Raw genomic sequence first — 17,488 nt, 5'->3', positions numbered from 1 at the left:
GGGTATAGTAATTTTAAGAATTGTTTATACCAATAGGAGGTGAAAACTTTTCAGAAAGACAAGAGACTATTTTGCTGAATATGGCCTTTTAAACTTAAAATCTGAAATTTATTTATTTATTTATTAAACGTTACCTCTAATGAGGCTGCAGAGAGCATTTCAAAATCTGGAAGATGCTGCATTACTTCCAAATATATCTCTTTGGCATCCAAGGAGTTAAGAAACTAGAAGAGAAAAAAGTCACTCTAATTATATAAAATGTATAAACATTAAACATATTGTTGATTAGCAATCCTCAACAGAATTAACCTGATTAGTCCCCATTCATCAACTGAAAAAAGCTGTTAATCAATATATGTTACTTGATTCAAACTTCCCTTTAATTGCTATTACAAGAACACTGTACTCTAAGCAGTCTGCTCTTTCAGGCCCAGATTTTAAAATGTATTTAGGCACACTGTGCTCAGCGTTGCGATGCCTGAGTCTTATTTTTAAATGTGATTTAGGCACATAGGAGACTAAATCCCACTGTCACACACACTGCTTTTTTCCCCATCACCCACACTAAAACCACAAAATACCACATGCTTTCTCAACATGAGTGCTAAAACAAAGACATGGCCTCAACTCACAAAATACTTTGTTTGGCAACATATCTCTATTTTACTGTACTATTGGTATAGTTCAGATCACTGTATTTCTGTAATTTTGCAAACATCAGGAAGTGCATAAGAAGTAGTAACTCAATGCTGGTGGATTTAATGTAGCTCCAGTGATTGTTACTTTCTCTTCAGGTTCACTTTTGCAGAAGGGCTTAGGTGGCCATAGCATATGAGAGAGTGTCACGTTTCAGATTGGTGATTTTCTTGCATAAATTAAGAATATTAACCTCAAGACAACTGAAACAAGAGGTTTAAGGTGATATGGTAATAGGAGGATAGCACAACACAGCACATATCCATAGTGACAGGCAATGCAAGTCCATTTTCATTGCATATAGATCACGTTTCTTTGAGATTTTTAAGAAGGGTATCTAGCTCAATATATATCAAATTTACCATTAGCACATAAGTTAAATGTAAAACTGGGAACAAACATTTCTCAGTGTAATAAATTCAATTTTGTTTGATTGGTGAATGTTTATAATCCACTTTCTCATCACCACCACCATATTGTATGTAGACACAAACTGTTTAAAAATAACTCATACCAAAACACCTCCTTTCTCTTTATTAGTTAAGGTGGCTCCAGGTGGAAAGTATGCTGTAGTACTAGATGAGATATCCAAATTATCACAAAGCTCACCCTGGGTGGCACAGTCCATCCAGCCTACATTAACAAGGCCTTCCTGAAATAAAAAAGCAACAATTTGAGTGTGTTATTTTGAAACTCAAGGTCAGAAGAATTTCTGCAACGACAAAAGAGGCAACTAGTTAGTTTTTAGGAGATGGGGGGAAAGGAAGACTTACAGGGAAGCACAACAATACTTTGATAGTCATGTACTCCATTTTAGGAAATCTTTTAAACATTTGGTTCCATTATATCATGTTCAATGATGAGATGGCTCTCAAACATAAAGGTGATTTGAAAACAAACTGTTTGAAAGTTATTGCGTGAAATCTTGGCCCCACTGAAGTCAGTGAGAGTTTGCCATTGACTTCTATGGCATCAGGATTTCACCTTTTGGAATTCTGATTTAAATATAATGGGTAACATCTTCAAATGAAATACTGCTTACCAACATGCCAGCTAGTTTAAGGCGCGTCTGGGAAGTCAAACAATCTGGAAAATGAAAATAATGATTTACCTGTAAACACAAGGCCTTAAATGATCAAATCATTAAACTTACTCTAATTTAGAGTTTTTCTTCTCCTCACCAAAAATCCCAGGAGGAAGCAGGCTACAGTTTCACAATGCATGTTTGCTAGCTTTTAAAAAAACAAAACAAAAAAAACACTTTTTTTTGTAGCTTTTCAAGTGAAAAATCTTGAGAAGCTACTTTCTATGTGATGACAATTGTGAATTAAAATATTCTATATTGGCTTCATCAGTAGAGAATCCTCTCTCATTTTGAAATATGAGCAGTGTTTTACATGGCTTATGATTCCTGCCCTTGTAAACTGATTCTCGCCTGAGCAATGTTTTAAAAATATCTACCTATGTATCAAATTGTCATAGAAAGAGATTTCATTAGAATTATTAGAAACCCCACAAACATTTCTGAAAAGTAATAACTTGAGAAGATAACTGATTTTTTGACAAAGGAAATGCAGTAGATTTAGTCTACCTGGATTTCAGTGCTTGATACAGTTCCGCAAGGGAAATTATTAGTTAAATTGGAGAAGATGGGGATTGATATGAGTATTAAAAGATGGATAAGGAACAGGTTAAAGAGGAGACTACAATGGATCATACTGAAAGATGAACTGTCAGGCTGGAGGGAGGTTACTAGTGGAGTTTCTCAGGGATCGATCCTGAGACTATTCTTATTTAACATTTTCATTACTGACCTTGGCCCAAAAAGTGGGAGTGTGCTAATAAAATTTGTGGATGAGACAAAGTTGGGAGGTATTGCCAAAATGGAGGAGGACTGGAATGTCACACAAGAAGATCTGGATGACCTTGAAAACTGGAGTAATAGAAATGGGATGAAATTTAATAGTGCAAAGTGCAAGATTACGCACTTAGGGACTAACAACAAGAATTTTTGCTATAAACTGGGAACTTATCAGTTGGAAGTATCAGAGGAGGAGGCAGACCTGGGTGTATTGGTTGATAACAGGATGACTATGGGCCGCTAATGTGATCCTAGGATGCATTAGGCGAGGTATTTTCAGTAGAGACAGGGAAGTGTTATTGCCTTTATACAAGGCACTAGTGAGACTTCGTCTGGAATACTGTGTGCAATTCTAGTCTCCCATGGTTAAGAAAGATTCATTCAAACTGGAAGAGGTGTAGAGAAGGGCTAGTAGGAGGATCAGAGGAATGGAAAACCTACCTTCCTTATGAGAGGAGCCTCAAAGATCTTGGTTTGTTTAGACTAACCAAATGAAGGCTGAGGAGAGATGTGATTGCTCTCTCTAAATACATCAGAGGGATAAATACAAGGGAGGGAGAAGGGAGTTATTTAAGTTAAGCGCCAATGTGGACACAAGAACAAATGACCATTAACAAGTTTATGCTTGAAATTAGACAAAGGTCTCTAAACATCAGAGGAGTGAAGTTCTGGAACAGCATTCTAAAGGGAAGAGTGGGGGCAGAAAAGCTAACTGGCTTCAAGATTGAGCTTGATAAATTTATGGAGAGGATGGTGTGATGACTGCCTGCAAAGGCACGTGGCTCATCTGTGACTGCTAGTACAAATGTCCCCAATGGCGGGAGAGGGGACACTAGATGGGGAGGGCTCTGGGAAGGGTGCCAATCCAAACCACCACTGATTTATTTAAAAAGATTACCCCCATCCCCCTTTTTTTTTTTTAATTATTTGATCATCATATTTGTAGTTTGCGATATGCAAACTTAGGTTGTGCAAGGGCTACATAATGCCTAAAATATTTAATCATTATTCAATCTTTTTTGCATTATGATTGGAGAGGGAAGTCCACCACTCCCACCAATCCAGGGCCAATGAGCAGGGATGCTGTGTACTTTTTTAGTATCTGATGTTGAAGCCTATGAGCTGTAACAGCAGCCAAAACCTGTCTGTGTCAGTTGCATGGGATGTGGGGGCTACTGCAGAAGTATGGATCCTATGGCCAGGCCCCATTGTGGGCCCAGGACAGAGGCCCATCCTGGGACACATATAGGGTGCGCAAGCACCACTCTACAGTTCCTCCATTAACGTTCCCTTTCCCAAGTAGCCCTATAATGGGGCTTAAGTGGTCCATATGGCCTTGTGCTGGCCTTCCACGCTATGGGTGAATTTTACCCCATTAATATCTTCATTAGAAGCAGCAGCAATTGTGTCGCTGTCAGTGAAAAACAAAAGAGAATTGTTTTCTCTTCAATCAGTTTGCCTTATTTAATATATTTACCTCCACCCTCAGCACAGAAAGTGATCAGCCAGCCAACACCAGAGGCAAATGAAGTTTGAATAGCATTAACAAAATTTCCTACAAAAAAAGCACAAAATACAATTTGTTTGATGTTTTGTTTTAAATATGAAAAAATATTCATGTAAACTATGAAACAAGCATGCTTATTAGCACAATTATAATTAAACAGTTTTTTAATTTCAAGTATTGTGTGTGTGTGCACACGCACAAATTTCAACCTTGAGTAAGAAATACTGGGTACACACACTCAATTAAATGTAGATATAATACTGGCAATACCTCCTTGTCTTAAAAAACAAAATAAAAAGATCAATAGCCCAAACAAATTACATTACCTGCCCATAACTCTGTCACTGTGCTTGTGACATACTGCATGGCAAAACTCATTAAACTTTCCTTTGATCTCTCTCCGTAAAATTTCACTGGATTCTAAAAAAAAAAAAAAAAAAAAAAAAGTGTTAACGCAAAATTTAACTTACAGAAATCATTACACAGTAATTAATAATTGAAATTATTATTTACGCTGCAGATGGACCTTAACCAAAATCCTAGATCCAAAATGCTTTTACCCTCCATTCCAAACTTTAGTGTGTTTGGAGTTCAACCTTAAATTTGAATTTTGTGACTCAGGCCCTTGTCTAATTTATATGTGGCTTTCATTTAGTCCAGAAATATAAGGATTATAAGACCTCAGAAATATCAGTTCCCATAGTCATGTTTGTTTGTTTAAAAGAAGTGAGTATTGTGCCAGACTTCTGTTAATATACATCTCCTCTACTTTAACTTCCTCAAAAGTTTACACATTCTCTCCACTGTAGCATTATGTGCTGAATGCTCAATAACCAGACTAAGTAGCATGCAGTACAGCATATTGCTACAGTAGAAGAAATTTTGTAAAAAAATAACCGGCGGGTGTCTTTTAAAGGAATACTGTCAAAGTTCCTTAAGCTTAAAGCAGAGTTTTGCATATATTTAAATATCATCCTACATTGTTGGAAACTCCAATACAGAACTGTGATAGAGACAGTGTGGCTCAGTGGAGAGAGCACTGGTCTGGGTGTTCAAAGCCTTGTATTCAATTCCTGGATCTATCACTTACTCATTGTACAGCCCTAAAAAAATCATTTAACCTCAGTGTCTCAATTTCCCCAAAATGGAAGAAGTGATACTTAGTCTCTCTGTTGCAAAATGATCTGAAGAGAACTGTTTGAGAGGTATTTATTTATTTCCTCATTTAGTTGTAATATAACATGATCAAAACTGAAATTGTCTAGTGTAATTGGGCTGTTCATGGTGAATGAAAGTCCAAATAATTTTTTTTATAAATGATGAAGAATAAATTAGACTATTATAAAGAAAAATTCTTTACTGCTATAGCATCAATGATAAAATGTATTTTAGTTTAGTATTCTTCCTTAGAATTCTTTAACTTTATTTTAATTATTTTTATATAAAATATAAACACATAATAAAACACAAATACATGCACAAGATAGAAAGAGCATATAAATGTCCATTATTTATAAAACTTGGAAAAAAAACAAAACAGTTTAATTACTCACCATTCCAGTTTTGAAAACATAGAGACTTGGATAACTATTAATTCCTTTGATCCGACAAAGCATTCTATTATCACCACAATTTACAGCTCCAATGCGTATTAGTCCATCCATTTCTTTAGCAAATTCTCTCCACTAAAAAGAAGGAGGGGAAAAAAGAAAACTTGGGATATTTTCTTTTGAAACAATTTTCAAAATTCTTCTGCTGTTTTAGACTTTAGCTTCAGCATGCAAATCAAACTTGACAAAAAGTTTTACTCGAATGAAAAAAAAGTGTCTACTTGAAATACATTTTCAGAATTAAGATGCTGACTGTAAATACATACCGTAGGGGCTAAATCATGGCAGTGTGAACATCGAGGGGAATAGAAATTGATGAACCAGAGTTCTCCAGAGTTAATAGCAGCATCTGGTTAACAAGAGGAGACAAAAATATACTTAAGTTAAGAATTGATAAAAGCTTCCTTTTAAGTTGTGCATCTACATAGAGTGAGAGTCTGAAAGAGAGAATAAATACACACCTATTTTAAGGCCCGAGTTCAATTCCCTGATTCAGTGGATATCATTAATACCTAGAATAGTGTAATGACTGCAACTCCATTTACACTCACACTGACATATGCAGGACACATGAAAGGCATAATTGAAGTGAAACCCCCTGCTTAACTATGAAATTTTGTTTACATCTAATTGAGCTAGTAAACACACTAGAGCAGGGGTCGGCAACGTTCGGCACGCGGCTCGCCAGGGTAAGCACCCTGGCGGGCCGGGCCAGTTTTATTTACCTGCTAACGTGGCAGGTTCGGCCGATCGCGGCCCCCACTGGCCGGGGTTCGCCGTCCCAGGCCAATGGGGGCTTCAAGAAGCCGTGGCCAGCACATTGCTCGCCCGCGCCACTTCTCGCCGCCCCCATTGGCCCGGGACGGCAAACCCCGGCCAGTGGGGGCCGCGATCGGCCGAACCTGCCACGTTAGCAGGTAAATAAAACTGGCCCGGCCCGCCAGGGTGCTTACCCTGGCGAGCCGCGTGCCGAACGTTGCCGACCCCTGCACTAGAGTAGTAATTTAAACACTCCAACAGATTAAATATATATGTTAAATATCAGAAGGATTATAGAAACTTAGTTATATTAACAAAATACAAACACTACCTCTACTCATCAGCTACACGTTATCTCCTGACAATCACTTGCACTCTTGCCATATGGTAAGTAATGCTCAAACCTGAATTGAATAAAAAAAATCTATTTCAAATAAGAGAGGTTTAATTTTACATCTGAAAATGCAATTTAAATTGCAGGCTCAAATCAATCTAATGTGCTTAGGTAAGAGGCCAACTACCTAATAACTAGTCTCAAAGGGGAGCATAGAATCACAGAAGTGTAGGACTGCAAGGGACCTTGAGTCTCATCTCGTCCAGCCCCAAGGCAGGACCATGTAATAACTAGATCATTCCTGACAGGTGTTTGTCTAACTTGTTCTTAAAAATTGCCAATGACAGAGATTCCACAACCTTCCTAGGTAATTTATTCCAGTGCTTAACCACCCTGACAGTTAAGAAGTTTTTCCTAATGTCCAACCTAAACTTCTTTCTGCAATTTAAGCCCATTGCTTCTTGTCCTTTTCTCAGAGGTTAATGAGAACAGTTTACCTCCCTCCTCCTCGTAACAACCTTTTATGCACTTGAAAACTGTTGTCATATCCCCTCTCAGTCTTCTCTTCTTCAGACTAAATAAACCTAATTTTTTAAAATCTTCCTTCATAGGTCATGTTTTCTAGACCTTTAATAATTTTTGTTGCTTTCCTCTGGACTCCTCCAATTTGTCCACAACTTTCCTGAAACGTGGCACCCAGAACTGGACATAATACTCCAGCTGAGGCCTTATCAGCATGGAATAGAGGGGAAGAATTACTTCTCATGTCTTGCTTACAATGCACCACTTAATGTATCCCAGAACGATGTTTGCTTTTTTTGCAACAGTGTTACACTGTTGACTCATATTTAGCTTGCAATCCACTATAACCCCCGAACCCTTTCCGCAGTACTCCTTCCTAGGCAGTCATTTCCCATTTTGTGTGTGCGCAATTGATTGTTCCTTCCTAAGTGGAGTACTTTACATTTGTCCTTATTGAATTTCATCACCTATACTTCAGACCATTTCTCCAGTTTGTCCAGATCATTTTGAATTTTAATTCTATCCTCCAAAGCACTTGCAACCCTTCCCAGCTTGGTATGGTCTGCAGACTTTATAAGTGTACTCTCTATGCCATTATCTAAATCATTGATGAAGATCTTGAACAGAACTGTACCCAGGACTGATCCCTGCGGGACCCCACTCAATATGTCCTTCCAGTTTGACTGTGAAACAGTGATAAGTACTCTCTGGGACCGCTTTTTCAACCAGTTATGTACCTATCTTATGGTAGCTCCATATAGGCTGTATTTCCCTAGTTTGTTTAAGAGGAGGTTATGCCAGACAGTATCAAAAGCCTTACTAAAGTCAAGATATACCACATCTACCGCTTCCCCCATCCACAAGGCTTGTTACCCTGTCAAAGCATGTATGTATATTAGAAAACTCATTACTAAAGGGGTACCACTGAAGTCAAATCACATGGCTCAGAGTCCCTAACTTTTGTGGGGTTTTTCAGTCACATTTTCCTATGTTAAAAATCTCTCTGCTGTTTCTGTGTGAAACACCTAAATGAACAGGGGAAATTGACTACAGTCCTGTTTCTGCAGGTGGCCAGTGTTCTCCTGTGGAACCTCTTTGTCTTCATGAGGCTCTATGTGGATATAATGGTGTACCTTAGTGGTTCAGCTTGCAGGTTCTAAGCCTAGCTGACTATATAAGGAAAACTATACACAAAATGCTGTCAAACATATACAAGTGGGAAAACAATGACTTTTCCCCAACATTCTATATTAGTTATGTTTATCTTTAGGTATTACTTCTAACAAGAGGAGAAAGCCAACTTAATTTCACTTCTATGACAGTCTATCTCCCTTTAATTTTTTTTAAACAGAACTTTGTTTAAATTCATATATCCAGAATTTTAACATGGAAGCTGTTATACATAGAAAATTACATTGTTTTATTATAAAATAAATTATCATTTGTTATAAAATAAATTGTCATTAGATTATCATTAACCAAAGGTTAATTCATCACCCATCATAGAAGAGGGTGCAAAAGGTCCTCAGAACAGCAGAAACAGTGGTTCAGTGGCATGGGGAAGGGGCAGTAAGGTGGTGGCACAAGAAGGCTCTCAGTACTGGTTCTGCAAAGCCTGTCATAGCAGGGATTTGGGGGATTGGCTGGGGTCTGAATCACTGGTAACTGCTTGAATCCAATGATCACAAAGTATGGGGTGTACAAGAGTGATGGCTGCTGCTGTGAAAATGAATGCTGAGGGGGCATAGGGCTGTTCTGTATCTTGGTTAGAGGATGGATTTAATTCCCCTTTAATTTAAATAATTAATCCTCATATAGTTCCAGGCACTAACTCATACTGTTTTGGAGTATATGTGTGTGTTTCATCCTAGATGTAGATTCTACTATATCTATTACACATTTGTTTGACAAAGAGTAGCAGCAGTACACTGCATGCACATCTAAGGAATCTGAGCCAAAGCGTATCTAAGAAAAACAAGCTGTCTCTTCAGGTATCTGTATAAAAAAATCACTATCACATCCTGGCTCTAATTCATTTGTATTTTGTCTCTTCTATTTTGCCTGAGAATTATTGTTTGTGCTACAAGATGTCAGTATGTTTGACTGAAAACTGCTGAATTAATATAATGTTGAAGTATAAAAAAGATAGTTAAGATTTACTAATTTCCAGAAAGTAAGAGTAGAACACTGTTAATTGTCTGTGAGTACACACAGCATCTTATTTTGAAAACACATCAAATATCTGTAAACACTGACAATAAATATGAGAGGGGAAAAACAAAAGCCCCCTCCCATCATTGAGCAGTATGAGCTTTCTCCTGGTGTCTGGATTAAGACTTTTTATTTTTGACATTAGGGAGCCAAGATTTAGGAATGTCAAAATAGGAATCCTGTCAAACGGTATCTTCAAACAAGCAGAATTGCGGGTAAGTAGAACTGACTGAATTGCTAGTTTTGGAGATCAACTGCCTAGTGGGAGATGTGTGCTCAAGACAAAAGACCAAAGAGTGAGAATTCTGCAGGATAATAAATCTGGAGAAACAAAGTTACAAGGTAAATAATTTCCCCTTCCTTCAGATATTACACACTTTCAAATTCAATCTAAAACGCTGACTGGCATTGATCTGCATAGCATTTATTAATTGACCCATGATGCTCAAAAACATTTTTATCTTTGGAAATAATGTGCACATTTTCTCTGGTCAATTTCTCTGACAATTTATAATCTATGTATACCATGAAAAAATTCAGTCTGAAAATAATATTTACACAATGTTAAAATATTAGCGAACCCATATGACTTGACAGACATACCAAATTCTCCTCTATCCAATGTTATGATTTCAGGATCATCATCATAAATACCTAGTAAGAAAAAATACAAAGTCAGCAACTATGTTTTTCTTTTGCAATCTTTACATAAAAGAATCCAGAAATACTCCTGTGCTGCTTGCACAAAATGAAATTTGTAGAAAACAAAAGATGGTGCATATTAGCAAGGTGAAAGATTTTGCCATGTGATATGTAATTCAGTGGTATGTATAAGATTCATTTGGTCTCAGTTAAATTCCCAGGAGACATCACAATAGCCATCATCACAGCTGGGAACCTTTTAGCATCTTCAGCAGACAAACCAATCATTAAGTAGGCATAGGAGACTGAACTGGCTGTACACACAAAGACGTGGTGCATCTTTGTCACAGATGAGACACAATACTGAGTGCCTGATGAGGGTTTGAGAGGCAGCATGATTCAGTTGATAGAGCACAGCACTGAGACCTTTGAAACCTAAGTTCTAGTCCCAGGTCTGTCACTGGCCTGCTTGTTTGACCTTTCTCACTTTCCCTCTTGGTGCCCCAAACCTCTCTGACCCTTTGTCTGTCTTATCTATTCAGATTGTCAGTTCTTTGGGGGCTGGAATTGTCTCAGTATGGTTTGTACAGTGCCTAACACAATAAGCCCAAATGTTGAGGCCTGTAGGTAATACAAATAAATAAGACAGAACTTCAGTCTCCTCCGGTGTTATCAAGTCACTGCCATACAGAAGCAATAAATTCACAATAAAATAAAAATCCAGAACAAAAAGAAAATAAGCATAACTGTACATAAACTTAAAATGAATGTTCAATAAAAGTTAAAAATCTGACATTTTAAATCAACCACTTTTGTCAAGAAGTGCAGACTCAAACACATGAAATTTTTAAATTATTGTAACCTCTAAAGAAATTTGAAATCACTCTCAATTTCATGCAATGTGCACGTCTCTGGTTTATTTAATTTAGGTATACACAAACATTAAAGTAGTTCTTAGGGTTTTTGTTTTATAAAATGTTCCCTTTGTATTCTGAGTTTTTTCAGGGTTAGACTGCTTTAACAAAATACAAGTGTAGGAATTCTATCCTTCACTTGTGAGGTTTTTATCCAATTAACCAAAATAGGGGCTCACTTCAGCTTCCATATTTATGGCATGGTAGAAATCATTATGGCATGGTAGAAATCATCATTGCAGTCTCTCAGTTGCCTATTTTCCAGGTTAGCTACCTGTGTCACAATAGCTCTGAAATGACAAGGCGGTCTAATTCCCAGCAAATATCTGGACAATTTTTGTTTGAAGAACTGATTTAAAAATCATTTTTGGTGTAACCCTATTGCTCTGGTGTGTATGCTTACTTCCTGGTATAGTTACATTGATCTCCAGTAAGACTCTATGGGAATTAACTGTTTTGCAGGATTGGGATCTTTATGTATTAGGTGTAATAAATAAAAAAATGTAAATTAGGGAAAATATTTGTTATGGGTTTCCAATATAGAAAAATCATCTGAAGGAATTAAAGAGAAAACCCTCCCCTTGTATTAAGAAGTTAATACGACACAATATTAGTATTTGATTGCAAATGAACAAAGATCACTTATCACATATAATACGCACATATATACACACACACTATAATACACAGTAAATGATAATGAACAGTAAAAAAGCAAATACTTAGTATAATGAGTGGATTTCATACCAAGCTGACTGTATTATTACTGCTGTTTGGTGAATTATTTTAACAAGATACCTTAAGGCTAACATAGTCAGTAGGGAGAAAGGAGAGAGAAAAAAAAAAAAAAAAAAAAGCTGTGGAGGCTAGAAAGAGGAAGAGAGGGTCCAAGAGGACAGTATGTGCATAGAGTTGGCACAGATGACAATTTTGCATTTACTCAAGACTGTAAAAGACAAGCAAACTACAAACACACATCTTACCAAAATCATAGCGATAAAAGTTCCAGCTCTCGTATCGACCTCCTTGTTGGTGATCTTCAAGACCTTTCTCTCCATATTTATCATACTTCTTCCGTAGCTCGTCATCTTTTAATACTTCATATGCTCTATTTATTTTCAAGAAGTTTTCATGAGCATCTGGATCATTCTATCAAAGGAAAACCACAATTATTAAATATTTGTCTAATCTATAACTAAAAATATTAAATGAACTTTCAGCAATACATCTGTTTCAATGTCTCCATAACTATGAATGTTGTAAATTGTTTCTCAATGGAAGTTGCTATCAGATAGAAGCCGCCAAGCAAGACAACCAGTATTGATAACAAGGTAGAGTAGCACAGAGAGTTCAACTCACACTTGAAGATCTTACAATAACTTTGAAAGTCTCTGCTTTTCTAATCACTCAAATGTGAGCTGAATTCTACACCAGACTGTCAAGCTAGCAAGTTTTCTGTTTGGTTTTTATTCTGTTTATTTTACACTTAAATATATTAGTGATTTACTTCTTTAGAACTAGATGTAGTGATTGCAATATGTTATTACAGTGCAATTTTCCCTTAAGAAAACACTTACATGCCCTCTGAGGATTTACCATTTTCCTATAGAAATAAAACTTGGGCACGCGCTGGCCTTTGGCTCTACTTTATTTGCATCAGTCTGGTGGCACAAAACAACTGCAGCTAGGAACTCCCATGACACAGAAGCAATCTCTACCTCCCACTCCTCTTTCCCATCCCCACTCAGGTGTAGGGGAAGTGATGGAGACAAAGTGGGCAGCCTGGGGTGGAGATGGAATATAATGTTCTCCAGTGGTCCTTGGCTAGAGACGAGTGATCCTCTAGGGACAGACCAAATGCTGTAGCTGGCACAATTCAGAACAATCCTTAGGCTTCCTTTAATTACATCAAGGACCATTTTGGCTTCTAGTCAGCTCCAGAATCAGGAAAGTGGAAAGGTGGTTTACAACTAACTTTACATCCCTTCTCTTGGTCCTGTGCTGACTGAGAGAACTAGCTCACCAGTATTATATTAATTCTCTCACCTTTCCCATTATTACTTAAAAACTTGACTTAAATTACTACATTAATGTACAGCAATACTAAAAAATAAGTTATAAAGGGACTATTTTCTGCCTGATGCACGTGCACAGCTGCTATTAACATTACCGGGAGTTACATGCATGAATCAGTGTAATCTAAGGCCTGGTCTACACTAACCCCCCAATTCGAACTAAGGTACGCAACTTCAGCTACGTGAATAACGTAGCTGAAGTAAACGTACCTTAGTTCGAACTTACCGCGGTCCAGACGCAGCAGGCAGGCTCCCCCGTCGACTCCGCGTACTCGTCGCACCGAGCAGGATTACTGGAGTCGACGGGGAGCACTTCTGGGTTCGATTTATCGAGTCCAGACAAGACGCGATAAATCGAACTCAGAAGTTCGATTGCCTGCCACCGAACCAGCGCGTAAGTATAGACAAGCCCTAAGAGTCTAAACAAAATGTATGTTTAATTCTGCAGAAGGTAGTCTGTTGAGAAATCTTTCTTACATAGTAATATTTCCATATTTTATGGAAATTATAGATACTACTTAGGAATCTTAATACTTTTGAAAGTATAAGTAGAGAGTCCAGTTAAAACCTATAAAGTAGCTGAGAGAGCATTTCACACACTGTTGAGAATAAGCAATTCTATTTCAAGTGATATATCAGTTATCCCTGAATTGCTCTTTGAGATAGCAAGAATCAGCCACATATAGTAGGTTACAGCTGATCCGTTTTTATCTTTATTGTGGGGGGGAAAGGCATAATAAAATTAAGTCTTCTTAATTAGAGGCTATATACGATAACATATTCCTCAACAGTTAATCCATGTTCAGTCACTCTTCTCTTCCCCATTGAGATGTTAGTACCGAGTATATAGTCAAATACACACTTGCTTCCTAGACTCAAGTTATAAATGTTTGGTGAAAGTCCTTCTCCTTGATGTCAAGTTCAACAGTATAGTATCAACGTTTGCATTTTAGGCCCCACTCCTGCAGCTTGCTCTGTGCAGGCAGATCCCTGTGTCCACATGGACCCTCACTGACATCATTCGGGCTCCACATGCATGTAACAAGTAGCAGGATCAGGATCAGTAGCAGGGCATTTGTATTGTCCTACTCCAAGACTTTTAGTCTAATTATTCCAGTAAGTCTTGAGTAACATATAGGAGAATAAAAATAAAAAATGTTTCCTTAGTGTATTTGAATTTACACTAACAGACTTCTCTCAACCAGTGTAATGTCTTCAAAATTTGATCTGATTCCTGTCTCTCCAGGGGTCCCTCCATTTCCCCTTCTCATCCACAGGCCCTCCCAGAATTTTTGCTTTCCCCTACTCAGTTTCCAAACAGGACTGACATGACATAGCTCAGCAATATTTATTAAGAACAGTAATTAATAGCTAAAACCAAAAGAGGCAGTGTAAGTCTAAATAAGAGAAAGCACTGGAGAAACTGTATAAACTATCACGCCTTTCAGCTGCAATGGCTCAGTATGACTTCAGTTCAACTTAGCCATATATCCACTCTTTTACTTTTGTTTTTCTTTGCAGGACAGTCAGCTAGTCTAAACTAAGTATCCTGTTATTACATCACTTCAAAAATCTAAGACACAAAGATGCAAAGTTTCAAATTTGTTAAAAAAGCAAATAAAAGTCCATTTTCAAGTTAACACTGGGCAAATTAGCTCACAGGAACACAAAGATTTTACTTACCTGATTTTTATCAGGATGTAACTTTAATGCCAGTTTTTTGAAAGCCTGTCTTATTTCTCTATTACTTGCTTCTTTGGATATTCCAAGTAAACTATAATAGTCCTGATCAGTGCAAACAAGAGCTACCAGACATGTTAAAACTAAAAATAATAAAGTTCTTTTCAAATCTCTAATGCAGTCTCCTTTGGATAATAAGAACTCCATTATGAAGCTTTTAAAAAGTTATACAAGTTACAATTCAGACAGACTTCAAAGAGTGTCCAATAAGTTCCAAGATGTTCAAAAGATATAGATGTTTAATTCAAGGAGTTTTCTAAGATTTTGGTTGTCATAATCCACAGTCACATGATAACTGTCTTGCAAAAGTTACAACCTGTAAAGAAGGGGGGGAAAGCCATTTAGTAGAGGTTTCACTATATTACATTGATAAGTTATTAAGAAACGTATTAACAGCTTTAGCAGAATGCACCTAACATTAGTAACAGGAAAAATTGATCAACTTCTTGATATTTCTACTTAATTTAAGTGTTAATGGTCATTAACTCCTTCTCTGGTATGGGCTAATTTTGCAAAGCTTTACTCATGTGAATAGCCCCCACTGACAGACATTAAAGCCCAGACATGGTTACCAGTTAGGAATATATTTATCTTCTGCTTGCTTTTCCTGCCTAATATTTTTCCCCCTAGTCTCACTCACTGAGGACAAGAGGAGGAGCTATTTCTGCATGTGGGAGCAAGTAGTTTAAAAGTAATTGTGCAATGTTAAAACAATCCTTCATCCCAGGAGTGAAATGTGTTTCAGTTAGACATTTAAAACCTCTTAAAAATCAAAACGAACCTAAAAACCTCCCTCATTCAGATGGCTTCAGCTGGCCTAGAGTGGCTTCAGAGTCATGCAGCCTGTCATGTACCTAGATGCACGCAGCCGTGGGTGATGATGTCTATCTGTGCATAGCATAGGCGGGCTATGCAGGTTGTGTGAAACAGGCTAAGAACAAAGATAGCTCCTTTAGCACCTGAACCGGGGGGAGTTTATACAGCAGATGAGTGTGTGACAGGCTGGGGAAGGCAGAGGGCTGGGAGGGTAGGGTAGAAATGGGGAGCGGATGCTGTGGAGGAGGCGATCTGGAACAGAGGGGAGGAGTACGGGGATGGGGAGAGGGAAGCTGCTTGAGGAAGGGGAGGCAGCCCAGGCGGGGTAGGGGTGGCTGAGGGCAGGGCTGGAGCGGCGGGATGCTCGGCCCAGGGAGGACGCTGGTGACACAGGCAGAGCAGCGCGGGGACGAGGCGGGTTTCCGGGCCAGGCAGGCCGCTCTTACCGGTCTGTGCGGCGCTCGGCTCCCCGGCGGGGTGCGCAGGGGCCGGCTGCGGGCCGGCGGCGGAGGAGGGGCCGGCGCGGAGCAGCATGGGACGGGGGAGGAGCGAGGCGGGTAGCGGAGCCGGATCCGGCTCTGAGCCGGAGGCAGGTGGCGCCGGGCGGCTCCTGAGTCACCAGGCCGGGAGGGCTGACGTGGCCGCGGCTCCTGCGGCGGGGCCGGGCTCGGAGCGGGGGCAGGGCCCGAGCGGGCCTGTCAGCGCTGTTCCTGCGCTAGCCCCTGGGCCGGGCTGGGCGGGCGCGGCCCGGCCCCAGGGAGCCGCGCGGGGCTGGGTGTCTGGTGTAACAGGCTTCAGAGAAGCGGTGTGAAAAGAACAGGAGCACTTGTGGCACCTTAGAGACTAACACGTTTATTTGAGCATAAGCGTTCGTGGGCTACAGCCCACTTCATCGGATGCATAGAAGGGAACAGACAGTAAGAAGTTATGTACACATACAGAGAACATGGAAAGGTGGGAGTTGCCCAACCACCTCTAAGAGGCTAGTTAATTAAGATGAGCAATTATCAGCAGGAGGGGAAAAAAGTTTTGTAGTGATAATCAAGATGGCCCATTTCAGAGAGTTGACAAAAAGGTGTGAGGATACTTAACATGGGGAAATAGATCCAATTTGATGTTAAGTATCCTCACACCTTTTTTGTCAACTGTCTGAAATGGGCCATCTTGATTATCACTACAAAACTTTTTTCCCCTCCTGCTGATAATTGCTCATCTTAATGAACCCCTTCCGTGCCCCAGCCCTGATCCCCCTCCAACCCACCAAACCCCTTGGTCCCAGGAGTCAATAATATTAAAAACAGGGGGCAAATAAGCCACACAACCCCTCCAGACAAGAGCATTTAATCAAAACCACATGGGCTCATTTTCTTTCCGTTTATTTTAAATTTCCCTTTGATGTTTCTGATTTTTAGTTTCCCTACTTGATCAGTGCTGCCACACTGTATACAGCAGTAATAATTTCCCAGGGATTCCTTGCTTTTTGGAGACTTCTCAAAACAAATGAAAACCATTCCTACTGCAAAACTAGGACTGTCCTACACCCTAGCCACGTTCAGAATGTCATGCTGTTTAGGAGCAGTGCTGCTGCATGAGATGTGACCAGCAGGGCCAAATTCAGTTCTGGTGTAACTCAGTGAAGGCAAATTGCACTCATGAAACATGGAGGCAAAGGGCAGGAAGAAGAAGGGGCAGTCACTGTTAGGTAAGTGGAGTCAAGGGGACATTTCTAGGCTATGTAATACAGAATCGTGCTTGAAGAGTGAGAGAGAGATGCCAGATGAGTGAGAATGAAGACGAGAGT

The 17,488-nt window shown here is 39.1% G+C and overlaps 1 protein-coding gene across 3 annotated transcripts in view; it reads right to left on the bottom strand.

Annotated features, from left to right (window-relative positions):
- The window catches only part of DNAJC10 (DnaJ heat shock protein family (Hsp40) member C10), a 36,567-nt gene extending 20,297 nt beyond the window's left edge, over positions 1-16,270 (bottom strand). The window contains exons 1-11 of one of the 3 annotated variants that reach the window (XM_008178295.4): positions 16,134-16,270; positions 14,815-15,187; positions 12,040-12,205; positions 10,104-10,154; positions 5,941-6,023; positions 5,618-5,749; positions 4,391-4,484; positions 4,035-4,112; positions 1,739-1,782; positions 1,211-1,348; positions 135-224 (exon numbers count right to left, since the gene is read on the bottom strand). In XM_008178295.4, the coding sequence (XP_008176517.2) occupies positions 135-224; positions 1,211-1,348; positions 1,739-1,782; positions 4,035-4,112; positions 4,391-4,484; positions 5,618-5,749; positions 5,941-6,023; positions 10,104-10,154; positions 12,040-12,205; positions 14,815-15,018 (1,080 nt within the window). In that variant the 5' untranslated portion in view covers positions 15,019-15,187; positions 16,134-16,270. Of the gene's footprint in view, positions 1-134; positions 225-1,210; positions 1,349-1,738; positions 1,783-4,034; positions 4,113-4,390; positions 4,485-5,617; positions 5,750-5,940; positions 6,024-10,103; positions 10,155-12,039; positions 12,206-14,814; positions 15,188-15,652 lie in introns of all 3 variants that reach the window. The other 2 variants (XM_024114748.3, XM_042860652.2) reach the window with 2 other exon arrangements.
- Positions 16,271-17,488: the final 1,218 nt, after the last annotated feature.

The sequence above is a fragment of the Chrysemys picta genome, chromosome 11, assembly GCF_011386835.1.
Source record: "Chrysemys picta bellii isolate R12L10 chromosome 11, ASM1138683v2, whole genome shotgun sequence".
Lineage (NCBI taxonomy): Eukaryota > Metazoa > Chordata > Testudines > Emydidae > Chrysemys > Chrysemys picta.
The sequence above is the reverse complement of the archived record's forward strand: the minus strand, read 5'-3'. Positions and strand labels throughout refer to the sequence as shown.